This window comes from Corvus moneduloides, chromosome 19 (assembly GCF_009650955.1).
Source record: "Corvus moneduloides isolate bCorMon1 chromosome 19, bCorMon1.pri, whole genome shotgun sequence".
NCBI lineage: Eukaryota > Metazoa > Chordata > Aves > Passeriformes > Corvidae > Corvus > Corvus moneduloides.
Genome location: NC_045494.1, coordinates 10,552,525 through 10,567,664, shown reverse-complemented (window position 1 = coordinate 10,567,664; position 15,140 = coordinate 10,552,525). Strand labels below are relative to the sequence as shown.

Sequence of the window (15,140 nt, the reverse complement as noted above, 5' to 3'; positions counted from 1 at the left end):
AAGGAGGATTTGAATCTCCCTGTGGTAGAATGGGGCGAAACAAGCCTGGTCATGGTAGCTGCAAGCAGGACGTGGCCCTTCCAGAAGTGGGGTAGGAATTTCCTGACTGTGCTGGGAATTTGCAGCAACAGTAGTGGAAATTTGGGGAGTGGTGGAGAAGAATGGAGGAGCAGCTGGGACAGGTGCCTGTACCAATTTTCTCTGCATCTAGTGAGCTGAACAGGCAACTTTTGGCTTGCAGCCTCCACAAAGCTGTTTCCTTACACTGTCCTTCCAAGGATGCTCGGCTTGCTGCACTGGTGCTGCTCTTGGGGAAGCACAGGAGGGACAGCAGCCCAACCAAATAACCAGACACCACAATCCAGCTGTAAAGGGTTCCTGTTGCCTGTCCCCAGCACGGTGCCACACCACAGAGCTGCAGGTGTCACGGAGATCATAGCCAAGACCTCACTAAACTGACACATTTTCACAAAACACAGTTTCCCTTCTCAAACTTCTCTTACAGAAGAGCTTTATGTAGAAGAAGAACATATGGCTAAAGGCAACAGTTCCACGGTGAAAAGACCACAAAGCTTGAGAGAAAGAGAGAGCAGGAGGGCAACAGTCCCCAATGTGGACAGATTAAGATAGAGGAGGAGCAGGAAGATTAATGCACAACCATGGCTGCCCCAAAAGCATCAGGAGGCTGAGAAAGGAAAGTCTGAGGAGTGTGGGATGAACTAGTCACTAGTCCAAGCTTAGCCCCATCCTGAAACTTCATCTCAAAGAACTGCACCATCCAGTCTGGGCAATTGCTGCTGCTGCCTTGGAGGCCTCACTGACTGTTCCACCCACAGGTCTTCCTTTGCTCAATTTGGTGTTTACTCCCCACTGGGACAAACAGAACAGTCGCTTACCACTACTGTTTTAGAAATGATGCTGTTGCCCAAACCCTCCAACCTTTCTTCCCCAGCAGGCCTAGCCATGTCCACCCAAAAGAAAGAGGGTCAGAGAAAAGAAGGTGGCACCAGCCCAGCCCACAGCTTTAACATTTCACAGTTTAGTCACTGTAAACAAATCAAATTTACTTGTTCAAAAGTGAGCCCCCAAGCCCAGAATCCTCCTGAGGCTCAGAACACACCTTGTTCCTTGGGAAAGCCAGCTCAACATGCTGAGCCATGCCATCTCCAGCCATGGAGACTGGTACCTTCTGCCTCCCACATGGCTGTACCTGCACCACGGGCCCTTGACACTGACAAGATTCACCTAGGGTGCTGAAAAGCCCTTGTGCAAACAGTGTGGGACAAGAGAACCCCTGTGTCAGCAGACACATCTTCTCCACAGCACGAGCTAATCCAACAAAATGCCCTTCTCCGCATGGCTGTAGCCACAGCAGAGCTCCGGGAAACAGCCACTCAGCTCTGGGGGTGTGCCCCCCTCACACCCATGGCCACTCTCAGCAGAACTGCAGGTACCCAGGTCACACACCCTGGGTCTGAGAAGATGGAGGTGTCCAGGAATCATTGCACTATACCAGTGTTTTTCAACCTGTCATCTGCAAACTACATCCCTGAGTTCTACCAAAGGCAACTGAAAGAAACCAGCCTTTAGCTACAGGCAACCTCGAGTTCCGCTGGAGACTTTTAGGGATTCAAACCCAGGTTGAAACAGCACTGCATGGTGATCCAAAACACTCAAGAGACCTAACCAGTGATCCCACCACTGGGAGGAAGTCAGGATGTACTGGAGAAGACCAAAGGATGGGGGTTACTCCAGTAACCTGACACACTAGAGACAGATATGAATTATTTCAGAGCAGCTGGAGCTGGGGCTGAGATACGTCTGCCTGGCATGTGAAATCAGCAGGGCAAACGTTTCCAGATCCGATCAGGGAATATTCCAAAGAAGACAGAGAGTTGGAAAAGACAGCAACACAGACTCCTACATAGCTCACTTCTGCTTTTTCCTGGGAGCCATGAGAGCACTTACAGTTGATATCAGAGTTAAAAGATAGATGTCATTAGTAACCTGCAGTGAGCAAAGGAAAGGACCAGAGAGAGAGACAACAGCTGCTGCCCTCCTCCATGGACAAGCAGCTCCTCAAAAATGCCCAGTGAGCAGCACTGCTGTGGCAATACAGAGGATTATTGCCCAGCTGGGAGAGAAGGCTGTTCCTGGTTCTAAGGTGAGTTTTTGGGTAGCATAAAGTAGAAAATGGACAGTCAAGAAACCTGCTACACTTTCCACCTCCAGGACATGGTAAGCACAAAGCAGACACTCCATCATACATCAGCAAGAGCACAACATTCCCTAGAAAACATCCACTCCATTCCAGCTCCTTCTGGCAAGGCCACACCATGGCACATATGCTGACATAAACAGCTAATTTTAAGCCATTACCTTATTTCACAAAAGACACCAAGAAGCTATGAGATGTCAAGTTGTGCCTACCACCAGCCTAGGCTGTACCTGAACCAGTGACCCAGAGGTGAAAGGCCCGTGCCCCATCATCAGTCTCCAGAGACGTGTGATCCCCTCAGAACAGCAGGTTCCTGATAGACACTTTGAAAAGGGCACAGCAATTATGAGAACTTCACAAATCACCTGAAAACATGCCCATTATACACTGTAGTTTCAGCAAACAGCAGCCTTTACACCAGAAATAAATAGAACAGAGCAGTAGATGGGTGCTAGATGGAAGAACCTTAATTCTCCATCACACTGCATCCCAATGGACTGAAGTACAAATGTAAGGATGGGCATCACCTACTTTAACTGCCATAATTTGCCCACTTGGTTTGTGGACCATTTTGTTGACAGAACCATAAGCGCCTCGTCCAATTTCTCCAAGGTCTTTCAAGTCCTCTGCTGTAAAATCCCAATGTTGTTCAGGGGAAATCTTCAATTTTCCTGATGATTCAATGCTGTGTGTTCTCAGTCTCTCTCTGTCAAAAATATTGGGAAGCAATTTTTCCACATTTTAAATAGTCTTTAAATGTCTCTTTTCAGCACTTGATTAAACATTAGAAGAGAGGGGTTCACAAAGCTACAGCAACAATCTGACTCCACGAAGGATTTTGGTTGGGGTGAGGGGTGGAGGGGTGAGGGAAAATGTTAAATCAAAAATGACATACACTTGCCCACAGCTTCAATTAAGGATAAGTTTCTCCAGCTGCAGCATAAAATTCAATATGTCTCATAGAGTCATTCTAAGCACTCATTTACACAGTTCTTTCTACTTTGCACAAAATACATGAGGCTGTGAGCAGGATCTGGTAATATGCAGCACCAAGAGCCAGAAGAGCACGCCCAGCCCCATCTCCCCAAAGCTCCTGCTGCTCTACACCACCACATCCCAGCACCCGCCTCCCTTCCAGCTGGAATTCTATCAATACAGGTAAAGCTCTTCTGGGTAAACCAGTGAGACTTTAGGAAAAGTTTGTCCTTAATGAAAAACTGCAATTAAAGAAGAAAATAACCCCCAAACCCAAAACCCAATACGCTTAGATAATCATTTAATTTATCCAAAACCAAATAAAGAGCCAAGCTTTTATAAAAACCAAGACAAGTTCTTTGTGACATATGAAAACAAAATCTGCCTGTTCAAGTGTGTCTTCACCAAGCACCCAAATTAACTTTCTCAGGCAATCCCTGCCCCTACTGAAGCCACCAGGATTTGCCCAGGTAAGGAACAGATGAATGTCCAAAATTTGTGAACAGAAGAGCTCAAAGGTGTCCCCAATGGCTCATTCACATGCAGCAATGCTACCATTGAATTAGTAGGAAATGGACAAGTATTTGCAACACTTTTCATCTTAAAATGCCATGCAAAATTTCAGTTTTTCATTAGTTAATTAGCTGATTCACACTTCTTGAGTCATAAAGTAAGCCAAAAGCCCACATTTTCCACTTTCAGGATGCATTGCAGACAGTTCCCACTGCAGGGCACACTGATCTCACACAGATTTTAAAGCACACAAGTACTTGTGACCACCCTGTGTACAGGGGAGATCTATCAAACTCACTGGATATTTGATCCAGCCCCCACTTCCCTGTCCAGGGTCTGGCCCAACAAGCAGAACACACACGGAGGATTCCACCAAACACATGGAGCTTACTGAGTTTATCAGCCGAGGAATAAACAGGTCAGGGCTGATTCCGCGCTGATAAATCCCACGTTGGTCACCAGCAGCTGCAAACACCACCCAGCTGGGGAGCCAACCAGGACTGGGTTTTATTGGGATCCCAGGTTTTGTGAGGGCAAAAGGCCAATTGACTGGAGCAGCTACAGTTCAAATGGCTTCCTCTGCTGCACTTTGGGTTAGTGCTGCCACATTTGGAGCAGCTGCATGTCCTGAACCCTTGACCCATTCGACGAAAGCCTTTGGGATCAGCTCCTCTCCCCACTGCTGGGCTGTGCCTGCCATGGTGTTTGCTGCTCTCTAACCTGCCCAGCTCAAGATTTCAATCTGCTGTTCCCTACACTGCACTTAGGAATGATTTGGGAAAGCACCTGATAGTGCTACAAGCACAGGTGGGATAGACACGCCATCTCAGAGCTCCTGTGCATAATAAACACTGCCTTCAGTGGGGCTCTCCATGGAAGTTGCTTACTAAAAAGTGATGAATGAAAAATAAGGCAGCAAAATGACAAAAAAGAAAAGAACAGAGGTAAAAAGAAATGGAAAAAAAAAAAAAAAAGAAAAGAAACATGACCTCCACACGTGCCAAGTGTCTCACAGACAGCTTCTGTTGGGAGCCCCTGAACTGGTTTCTGTCTAACTGCTCCACCATCCTGTTTTGTCAGTGCCATAAAAATAGTTCTTGTTTTGAGGGAGGAAGGGAGGTGAGAAGCACCGTGCCAAGGAGGCACAGGCAAACAGGCATTTCCTGCCTCACCTCCTGCCAGCTGGTGGGCACGAAGGAGCACGATCTTTGAGAGCTAAATCCTCTTCAAAAAGGCAGAGGGAAAACGGCAGAGAGGTGAAATTTAACAGAGCATGAAATGTTGTGTTTTGGCTGACTGAGCTCCTTTTCCAGCTCTTATTTGAAAATAACATTTCATATCAAAGTTCTCATGCAGTTAAAAAATTTAAACATTGAGGTAATTTACTCAAATAAGCAATTAAACCCTTCTCCTCTCTTCCCTCTGTTTTTCAGACTAGGAAACTTTGCTTTTCTGCCCCTGCACCAGAAGAGAAAGCGAATTGGAATTCATTATTTCCTTGTCACACAAGCAGCCTGTGTGTCCCCAGCTGTGGTGTGAAAGCAGATCTGTGCCATTGTTCCGCAGCTGCAGGATGGTGCCTCGAGCTGCCGGGAAGAAGGTGGGAGCTCAGGAACACCCCCTCCCCAGGGCTGCACTGAGGGCTCTGCAGCTCTCCAGGGCTTTGGATCGAGGCAGACCATTACCATCCAGCCCCAAACCCTCTTGTCTTGGAGCTTGGCTTCATTTCCATTATGTATTTATGATGCCATCTGCCTTGTCTCGCAACCACGGCTCCTGCTTAGCTTTTCTCAAATACCATGGGAAATGGTCAAATAACCAAACCATCAGTTTGACAGAGTGACAGATACTTGAATAGAGGTTTTGCTCACTTAGCTGATCTGCCATATGCAAGCAGGGCAGTTTTCCTTTAAGCAGCATGGCCCACCTCAAGAGTCATAACTGGAATGCAATAATTGCTTTTAATGTCAAAAAACCTACACTTTGTATCCGGAATCTTTCAGTGTAAATCAAAATCCCAAGGGATTCTCATGCCAAGAAAGGAGATCAAAAATGCAAATCTAGAACACAGACTTTCTGTGTTGATCTAAATTGGGAATTTTTTGATGTAAATCTGAGTGAGGCAATAAAAACTAAACCACCAATGCAGGACATCTGTCTGTATGCTTGTACTGCTGCAGATATATGAGGACATAAATCCACAGGGTGGATATGCCTTCAAATGCAAAAAAGCCTCCCTAAACCCTGCACTACATCCTGGTGCTCTGGGTACGACAGCAGCCTGCTTCAGAGAACAGCAGGACAACAACACAGCCAAGGGTCTAGTGAAGGTAAAAAGTAGTTAGTGCCCAGTCCCTGGGATCAGTGCACATCAGAGACTGCACAAAGTGAGCAGACATGTGCCTTCTCTCACCACTTTGTTTCTAAGCTGTGCAATCTAACCTTCTCTAAGGCTGGGAATGTTGGGCAAAATTGGACATACATTCTCCAAATGCTCAGGATGCGCAAGGTGGACTTGCAGGGCTTCATATATGATTTAAAAAAATAATATAAATAGCTAAAGTGGGCTAGATACTCCTCAAACAGTTAAAAGCAGCATTTCCAAAAGCACCTTAGAGTGACTACAGCTCCTGACAACTCATCCAGGGCTTGAGCTTCCAACTCCCCATCTTGCTTTTGAAAATTTTTGAAGAGAGAAGAAAAAAGGGGCTGAGGAGGTGGCTGCGATCCTTGCACTTGAAAGGCACCAATGTGTCGGTCTCACTGCAGATGGTTACTATGCTTGTGACAGCAGTTATTCCAGGGATTAGGAGCACCAAGCAAGACAACAACTCCTCCAAACAGTTGTCCTTTGTCAGAGCTGTGTCCAGCTTGGCAGGAGGCGGGCGGGCGCTGGCGCCAGGCACCGCCGGGCCCAGCACGGCCACGAGGCTGCTTGCCACAAGCTGCGCAGCTGGACACGTGTGGGAAGGTCTGTGATGGCCAGGGACCCCAAAATCTTCTGTGGAGACCCACGGAGACCTTGGGAAGCTCCCAGACATGCTGCGAAAGTTCCCTGAGCCCTGCTGTTAACAACCAACTGCAGGGAGGCGACAACTTTTTAAAACAAGCATTTCCTTGGAATGAAAAAGGACTGTTGAAAGAAGAAAAGAAAAGTTGGTGGGTTTCTTTAAGTAAAATTGAAGGTCAACAGACATGAAGCAAGGTCAGGCAGATGATGTAGGCAGCTACCTATCTCCTCTGTTTCACTTTGCTGAGAGCTCTGCAGGACTCAGAGAAGCCCAAAAGTTGGCATATTTGATGGTACAGCTGACATGAATAAAATCTGCAGAAGCAAAAAGATCCAAGCAAACCAGCTGTGCTTCCCAAGCCTGCCTGGTGCTGGATTCTGCTCAGAAGTCTCTCATTAAATCTCCTATTTACACTAGGATTAATGAGAATATATTCTACTTCTCCACAGGTTTGGTAAAAAGGCTGGCATTTAAAAAACTGGTTTGTAGTCCATCAGCCAAAATTAAAATGTAAATCCTAACAAAAAAAGCTTCCAGGCCAGGGTTCAAATGACACTGTGCAACTTCAGAGTACAAACACGGTTTAGGACTGCGGCTGACATGTTCCTACCGAGATTCTCAGACAGCCTGGAGAGGTTCTACAGAGCTTTGTTTCTTCTATCTCCAAGTCTGTGTCACTTCTAAAACCGTTTTCAGCCCCTGCAGGCCAATGCTAACACCATATCAACCCTATGAATTGAATTTCACTGGAAAAAGTCTCCAGAAGAAACGTCCTGGTCTTTTTTTCTAGAGGGGTAGAAATGTAGGTGCTGTCACAAAGCTTTTGGATTCTCAAAAGAAGACATTTTTGGTTTTCATAAACAAACAGCATCCTTGCAAGAGGGGCAGAACTAATTTAGGTTTGTTCTGATCCACAGAAACTGTCCTGAGGCTTCATTATGTTCAGTAACAGATTCCTAGACATGAAGAAGAGATACAGAAAACGTGGCAAAGGAAGTAAATAGTTTTGCACCTGTGACCCATCCAGACTAAAGCAAAGTACATTTGCTCCCTTTCCTTGTGACCAAGAAGCTGAAATTCTCCCTAACACTGCTCTGGCTTTTTATGCTCCTCCAAAACTTTAAAATAAAGATAATCTCCCAAGAAGTGGAAGATTCCACAGCCCATGTGTCTCAGCCCAGCACATGCTCAAGGCTGCAAAGAGTCTCCGTGACTCAAATGGGGCTTGGCTGAGGCTTTTAAAATGTCAATATTTCGTATTAAGCTTCCCTGGTAAAGTACTGAGTTACAACGGATTTTGATTAACCCTGCCCTTGACATGGAGGAAACCTCTCCACCCACCATGGAGAAGACTGAGCTGAATTTAACTGAGCACATTGATCTCAAACTCATTTTGACTTGGCCATGAGCCAGACTGCAGCACATTCACTGAACCCACCATAGCTGGGATTTCAAAGCTTACACTGGATTCAAGAACTTCAGGATAATACTGGAAAACCCTGAGCTAATTAATTTAAACAACCCTTCTGAGAATGCTGATTCTTTTTATTTCCTCTCCTGGGTCATGGGCAGCTCCCTGAGAGAGAACAGCAAACAGAGACATGAGCACAGCCATAAGAATGAACAAAATAACCTCAATACAGACCATAAATAGTTTGCAAAATCATTATTACACAGCAGTCACCCAATGGAATGACACTATTTCTGAGACAATTTCATTACTTTAAGAGATGCCATTTTTGCGGGATGGAGAAGATTTGACAATGGCTAACAGACAGGAAAGCTTACTGTAGCCTGCTGGAAAGTTTCTGGATGAGGTCCGCTTCTCTCCTTTTGAAACTGAACGGGACAATGTGATTACTACCCAGGGTTGCTTGTGTGTCACTTCAGCCAGGAAAAGTTGTGGAAATGACAGGAAAACATGGTGCTGTTATCACATGACACAATAACGTACAACACAATACTCAGCTAGTCACACTGCCCACTGAGCACTCAGCGTCACAAATTACAGCCACACCTTTTACTTCCAATTCCACCTAAGCAACCTCCCCTCCTTGGGGGCAAAGCAGCACCTGATGATTTGAACTCATTTTAACATATTAAGTCATAAGCAGTTTGTTTTCTTACAGCAATGAGAATTATTATTTCCAGCTGTATTATTACTACAATTAGAAACATGCATTAACTTATTAGCCAAATACCTCTATGTTAGTGACATGCTACTTCCTTTGAGGCACATTGACCATCCCTGCTCTGCTTTTCTTGTGCTAAAGCAGATGTTACTAACAACTTTTTTTCCCTTAAAAAAAATTAAAAATCGAGCTTCCATCCTGAATCCACCAATCTAGGACTGGTGGTCTCTCCCAGGTGGGCTTGCCATTCATCAGATCCCCTCTCCCAAATAAGTCTGAATGAATTGAACAACTACATACTTATTCCCTCCAGAGCCCTACAAGTGACAAGAGTCAATCACCACTCTGCACTATGAGACTTCTCTAGGAACAAAAACTGTGTTCTGGATCTCGGAGTCCCTCAAGCTGTCCAGCTCTAGAAACCTTTCTCAACATGAGGACCTGTTATCTCAGAGCAGTTGGAGGAGCTTGGGCGAGATGGGCTTCTGCTAAGCACTGTGTGGAGAACAAGCCCTGGATACTTGCACCACTGACCACTGCAGCCATGGACACATGGTCAGCAAAGGAACCAGGGGCTCTGCTCAGCTCCTTGTGGGAACCACCTGAGAGGGGCAGATAATGAGCACTGCTAATTCAACTACAAGAAATGGTTTAGTTTCAAATACTCTAAAGAAGTGATTTTTCTAATTTAAACTTCTGTAGGATATAAAATTACAACCCTAGTCTGCATAAGTCCAACTTCTCTTTTGGGATTTTAAAAAAATACACCTGAACAATATCCCACAAACCTTGGGCTGCATCACAGCCTGAAATAATCTGAAATTCACTGCCAAGAATGCACTTGGTCATGTATTTCCTTCTGTGGCAGACAAGGACAGATGTGAGACATAGAAAGCACCTGACTGCAAGACAGAGATTGCTTATTCAGAGATTCAGCTACTTCAGTGGGGTGACCAAAAGAGCTTGTAACAAGACTAAGTAGACCAGATTTGACTTGTATTTAAAATGTCCCTTCTCTAAGACAAAAGACTTGTGCCAGGTGAAGATTCCCAGGCTCCAGTAGTGTGGTGAGATTTTTCCATGCTGGGCTCCTCCGTGATGGCTGCTGGGGCACGGTGCTCTCACTGACCCTTCAGAGCCAAGAGCTGCTTTGCTGTAAGCTCTGTAAGAATGCTCACAGAAAACTAAGGGTGCTGTAAGGAGCTAAGCCAATGTTCCCAGAGAATCACCTTTCCTCTCTTTCACTGGTATGAAATACCCACCTAGAATCTCAGAGAGAAAAGAACACAAGCTGTGTTATAGCAAAGCCCCTGTGCTCCTCAGAGAGGACAACCACCTTCACACTGCTGCAGCAAGAGACATCAGAAACAATCACTTCCAACTGATCCACACTTGTCTCTGCAAAGGCACCAGTTACACCAGGCAGGAAGGACCATTTGCTCACCTGGATTTATTCCAAGCATATCTTAGGAAGGAAGGAATTAAAACAGGCTCAACAAAAAGACTGTTCAGCATTGCCATAATCCACTGTAGACTGGCTTGGCCATTTAGATTTAGTTTGGATATCAGGAAAAGGTTCTTCCCCCAGAGGGTGCTGGGGCACTGAAAAGGCTCCCCAGGGAATGGTCACGGTCCCAAGGCTGCCACAGCTCAAGGAACATTTGGACAACACTCCCAAGCAGAGGGAGGGATTTTTGCAGGGTACAGGGCCAGGAGACTCGATGATCCTTGTGGGTCCTTTCCAACTCAGTTTATGCTATGATTCTATGATTTGCTCTCTCTTCACTGAAGTTTCCCAAAATGAAGAGGTGCTCATGATATGAGGCAAGAACATCCACCTGATATTAAGGATGTCTGTAGTTTTCCCAGACATGATACACCACAAACCCAGGTAAGTTAAGTCCCTTTCAGAAGCCTGTTCCCCAAACAAGGAGAATTCCAAAACCAGTTCAGCCCCACAGGCCAACCCCCACCTCCATCACATCCATCCTGTCCACCACAAAGCACTTTCCATGACCACTCTGTACAGCAGCTGATTTTCCTGTGTGCATCCTGTCCACTCAGACCCGGTGTCCTCCACGGCACACGCTGGAAGTCATTCATTTATACAGAGAGTGAGGACAGAAGTTGTCAACAAAGATCTGCGGGGTCAATGCAATCTCTGAATCTGAAGACTCTTCTGTCTTCATTCTCCACTCCTCGATGTGTACAGAAGATAAGAGCCACGACTGATTCCTTCGGTTTGAACCCACAAAGCAGAAGAGTTGACTCACTTTTCCACAGCCAGGGGAAAACACAAGACATTTTACTACAAGGTGGTGATTGAAGTCTGAAGAGATAAAGGATGTGCCTGTCCTGCTCTGATGAAACAAGGGATCCCAAGTACACAGAGTGGCAATGAGCAGAGTTTATTCCAAGAGCTGGCAATAGCAGCTGTTTATAGGTGCTTCCTGCAGCAATGTGGTTTGCAAGGTTCCCATCTGGCGTCAAAGGGCTGGAGTCCAGTCACAGATACAAACTGTGGTGGTCCATGCCTGACCCTCTCAGAGTAACAGTGACACTGACAGCCCTTCAGCCCTTCAGCCCAGCTCCACCAGCTGCACAACAGCAGAGACACACAGGCACCAAGCTCAGCCCAATGCATAAGCCATGTTCTTTGTTACTTGTAAATAATTATTGAACAAGATATTTATCCAAAAAATGGGTAGAGACCAAACCTGTGTGTACACACAAATATATTTATACACATGCATTCAGAGATGTTACATATAACATTCTGCTTCATCCCATTTTCCTCTCCCAACACCAGCACGTTCTGCATAGAAAGCCAGCAGTTATTGCGTTTGCATTTGCCCAAGGAGGAGGGGGAAACATGAGGATATGGGCTCTCTTCAGCCTGAGGACTCCACCCATGTGCCAGGACACCAGTCCCTAAGACATACAGGACATGAGGATGGGACTACTGTGGCCCCACTGACCTTGAATCACAAAAAAAAAAAAAAAAAAAAAAGCTCAGAAAGCAGATTCATGGGGCTAGAAGAAAGGAACTACAGAAAGCCAAGAGGGCATGCCATGCTCTCAGGTGGTTTAGAAAGATCAGCAAAAGCATCTCCTGCTCCCTGGAAAAATTTTAATGGCAATCAGTTCCATCTGATGGGTTTTCAGAGCCTGCCTTAGAAACTGATGAGCTCAGACATAGCGATGCTCAGTGTTCCCTCCTGGGCAGGACAGCAGCAATGCACTCAGCTCAGAGGATCCCTGGGACACCCTGGGATGCAGGAAACGCACAGGGGGCTTGGGATCATTTTGAATAAAAAGCTCAAACCCCAAGGACTGCTCATGGCAGGAGGAAGAAAGGGAGATACTGTAGCAACTTCCAGTTGTCACATGGAATTCTGGATCTCACCAGTACTTCTTAACCATAAAAAGGTACTGGTGAATAATTAATCAGACCATTTGAATGCTCGGAGATGGAATTGCATCTCACCTTCTCTACAAAGTATGAAATGCGAGTTTTAGAATAGCTTACAGAATTTTCCAGATAAAATGGTAATGGACAAACACACCAGTCTTTAAAAACTCTGAGAATACAACAGATCCAGATGTCATTTACTGAAAAGTCCAACGTGAATGTAGCTGTGGTCTCCCACTTTCTCAAGAGCCCTGCAGAGAAGACTGAGGTGTTTTGGTGTCCTGAAAGCTTTGAAAGTCTCCACACACCAAGACTTACAACCAGTTTGCCTAGAGCAGGTACACAGCTGTCCTTGCTGGTGGATGCAGCAACCTCAAAACAAAGGAAAGGAAAGAAGAGGAGAAAATTTTGCTTCTGGTAACACAATAGCATGAAGGGAAGAGCTGATACCAACTCTGAAACTACTCGAACTACTTTCCCTGCTTTGAAACAAACACTGTTGTAGTTACGTCTTGGTGTGAGCTATGCAGCTGTGCCAGGAGCAGAGGTGTCCCCCTGGATGTGTGAAGAGGGCTGCAGCTCAGGAGCCCCCGGGGTCTGTTGCACACTAATGGGACAGCTCTGCTCCTGCCAGACCCAGCGCTACCTCGGAACCATCGGGACACAACCAGAGGAATTACATAAACCCAACATTCTTAAACCACACCCAATCCTCCATAGCCTGAAGCCATGAACTGCTTTCAAAAAAGGCAGCACCACCCCTCATCTCATACACAGCAAGGAGAATGGGGAAAATTCCCGTTCTTCATGGCCAGGATCACAGACTTCCCTAAACAGTCTTCCTCTGCAGACTACACAAGGCATTATCAAAAGCACTGACCTTGTATTCAGGTTTATAAACCTGTGCTTTTGGAACTAAGCGGACTAAGCAAGGAAAATGGTCACCCCCAGCTCTCCTTCAGGCTCTGGAGCATGACAGGTACCCCCAAAGCAGCAACTTGGTCCTGCACAGGCTGCAAACACTGGGCTTTTGCCAAGGGCATGGATGGAGTCAAGGATGCTGCCTTGTCTATGTCTCAGGGAAGGAGCTGGCCACCCACAGGTCACCACCCATGGAGCCATGTTACTGGATAAAGGGGAGGCAACACAGCTCACCAAGAGCCAGGCATGAGAAGGAAAGTCTACAGGAAACTCCTCCCCAAGGGAGACATGCCCAGCTTTGCTCTTCTGTCCAGACATTCTATGTCCCAGCAGGCAACCACACTGATGGAGATTTCATGTTGAATGAAGTAAAGTTCAGTTTGAAAATGAACATTTCCAGCTCATTGCTCTACCTTTCTCATTCCCACTGACCCAGAATACTTCACACCCCTCCACACCATTCAACTCAGTAGAAAAAATCTGGCAGTCAAGTCAGAACCTCTGCTCTTCAGGGACTTACCCCACACACCACCTTAGTGTCCCGGAAAAGTGAGGACAACACTACTAAAAATACCTTTATGGGTAACACAGCTCTGCCACTACCCCATCCCACCTTCCTTTGCCCAACATGCCATGGAAAACAGCCCTGAGGGGGCTGCCCAAGCATCAGCCATCACACCTTGAATTAGGAACTGCAGGACGTTCATGCCTTGGTGTGTGAGACATCTGTGTCCCAGCTCAAAGGCCAAGGATGGCTGTGTTGCCATGAGGGCTCACAAGGACAGGCACAGAAGCCTCAGCCTCTCCCTCCTCAGATAACCCAACCCCGCTGCCACCACGGCTCCTCCACCACCCCAGTACCCAGCTGTTGTCCCTGTCTGGGCAGGATGGGCCAGGTCTCAGTGCTTTGGAAGGTGATTTGCCACTATCACCATCCTCTCACCCACTATTCCTCTTCCCACCATGGAGGGGATGGGCCTCCCCTGAGCCCCAGGCAGGGGTCCTGCTATGCACCACACCGAGAGGGTCAAGGCTGCAAGGTCTGAATTCTGCCCCCAGATGAGCAGCTCTGGCCACGGCTGTGTGCACAAGAACCAGGACAGCAGCTCCCAACCATGCCCAGATGGGAGAGGTAACACAGAGCTACCTGTGGATCACAGATCAGAGATCCCTGTTGAACTCTACCACGAGCTTCTGGCCTAACCTTTATCTCTTCCAAAAGACAGCATGTCCCAGCTTACCATCTGCAGGATGGGGAGAGCAGAGATTTGTGCAACAATTTATAATGCAAAGCTCAATCATTCAGCACCCGTGAAGCATTTGGAACCCATGGGAGTCAGGTCATTACCTAACAGCAGGCTGGATTTGATTCAGACACCCAAGGGTGGGTCATTAGTTTCCAGAAGCTCTGAGGAGCCCAGGTCTCTGCAGTGTGGCAGGAAGGCAGATGCTCAGCACCCTTGAAAAATTCATGTGAATTAGCTGAACAGAGATGCACAAGGTCCAAATTTTGGTTCCACACACAGAAGGCCTAAAGTCAGAAGCAGAGTGCTGGGATATCAAACCCTCACAGAAAGAAGAGAACAGTCCTACCATGGCAGTAAAACTCCAAGGGATGTGGGAGCTGCCACTAGAGAAGCTTAATTTGGAAGCTGCAGACAGCAAAAAGCTCCTTTGCAGAGAGGATTTGCACTTGATATACCAAAACTTCAAAAGTTAAAAAAAAAAAAAAAAAAAAGAAAAAAGACAAGACCTTAAAGCAGCACATTCAGTGAAAATGTCACACTGACTCAGGCAGCACCTTCTCTGAAGCAGTGACCTACTCGAAGCCAGAGATACTCGAGTATGTTACAGACTACATCATTTCTGTCATGCAGGCCTCAGAGATCACTGGCCAAATGAACTTGTAAACTCTCCAAAGAAAGAGGAAGGTTAAACACAAGGCAAAATTCATCAAT

General features: G+C 46.4%; 1 protein-coding gene across 1 annotated transcript in view; it reads right to left on the bottom strand.

Annotated features, from left to right (window-relative positions):
- The window catches only part of MAP2K4 (mitogen-activated protein kinase kinase 4), a 76,057-nt gene that overhangs the window by 27,630 nt on the left and 33,287 nt on the right, over nt 1-15,140 (bottom strand). Inside the window, exon 3 of the mRNA XM_032129011.1 lies at nt 2,750-2,924. Coding sequence (XP_031984902.1) covers nt 2,750-2,924 — 175 coding nt within the window. The remainder of the gene's footprint in view (nt 1-2,749; nt 2,925-15,140) is intronic.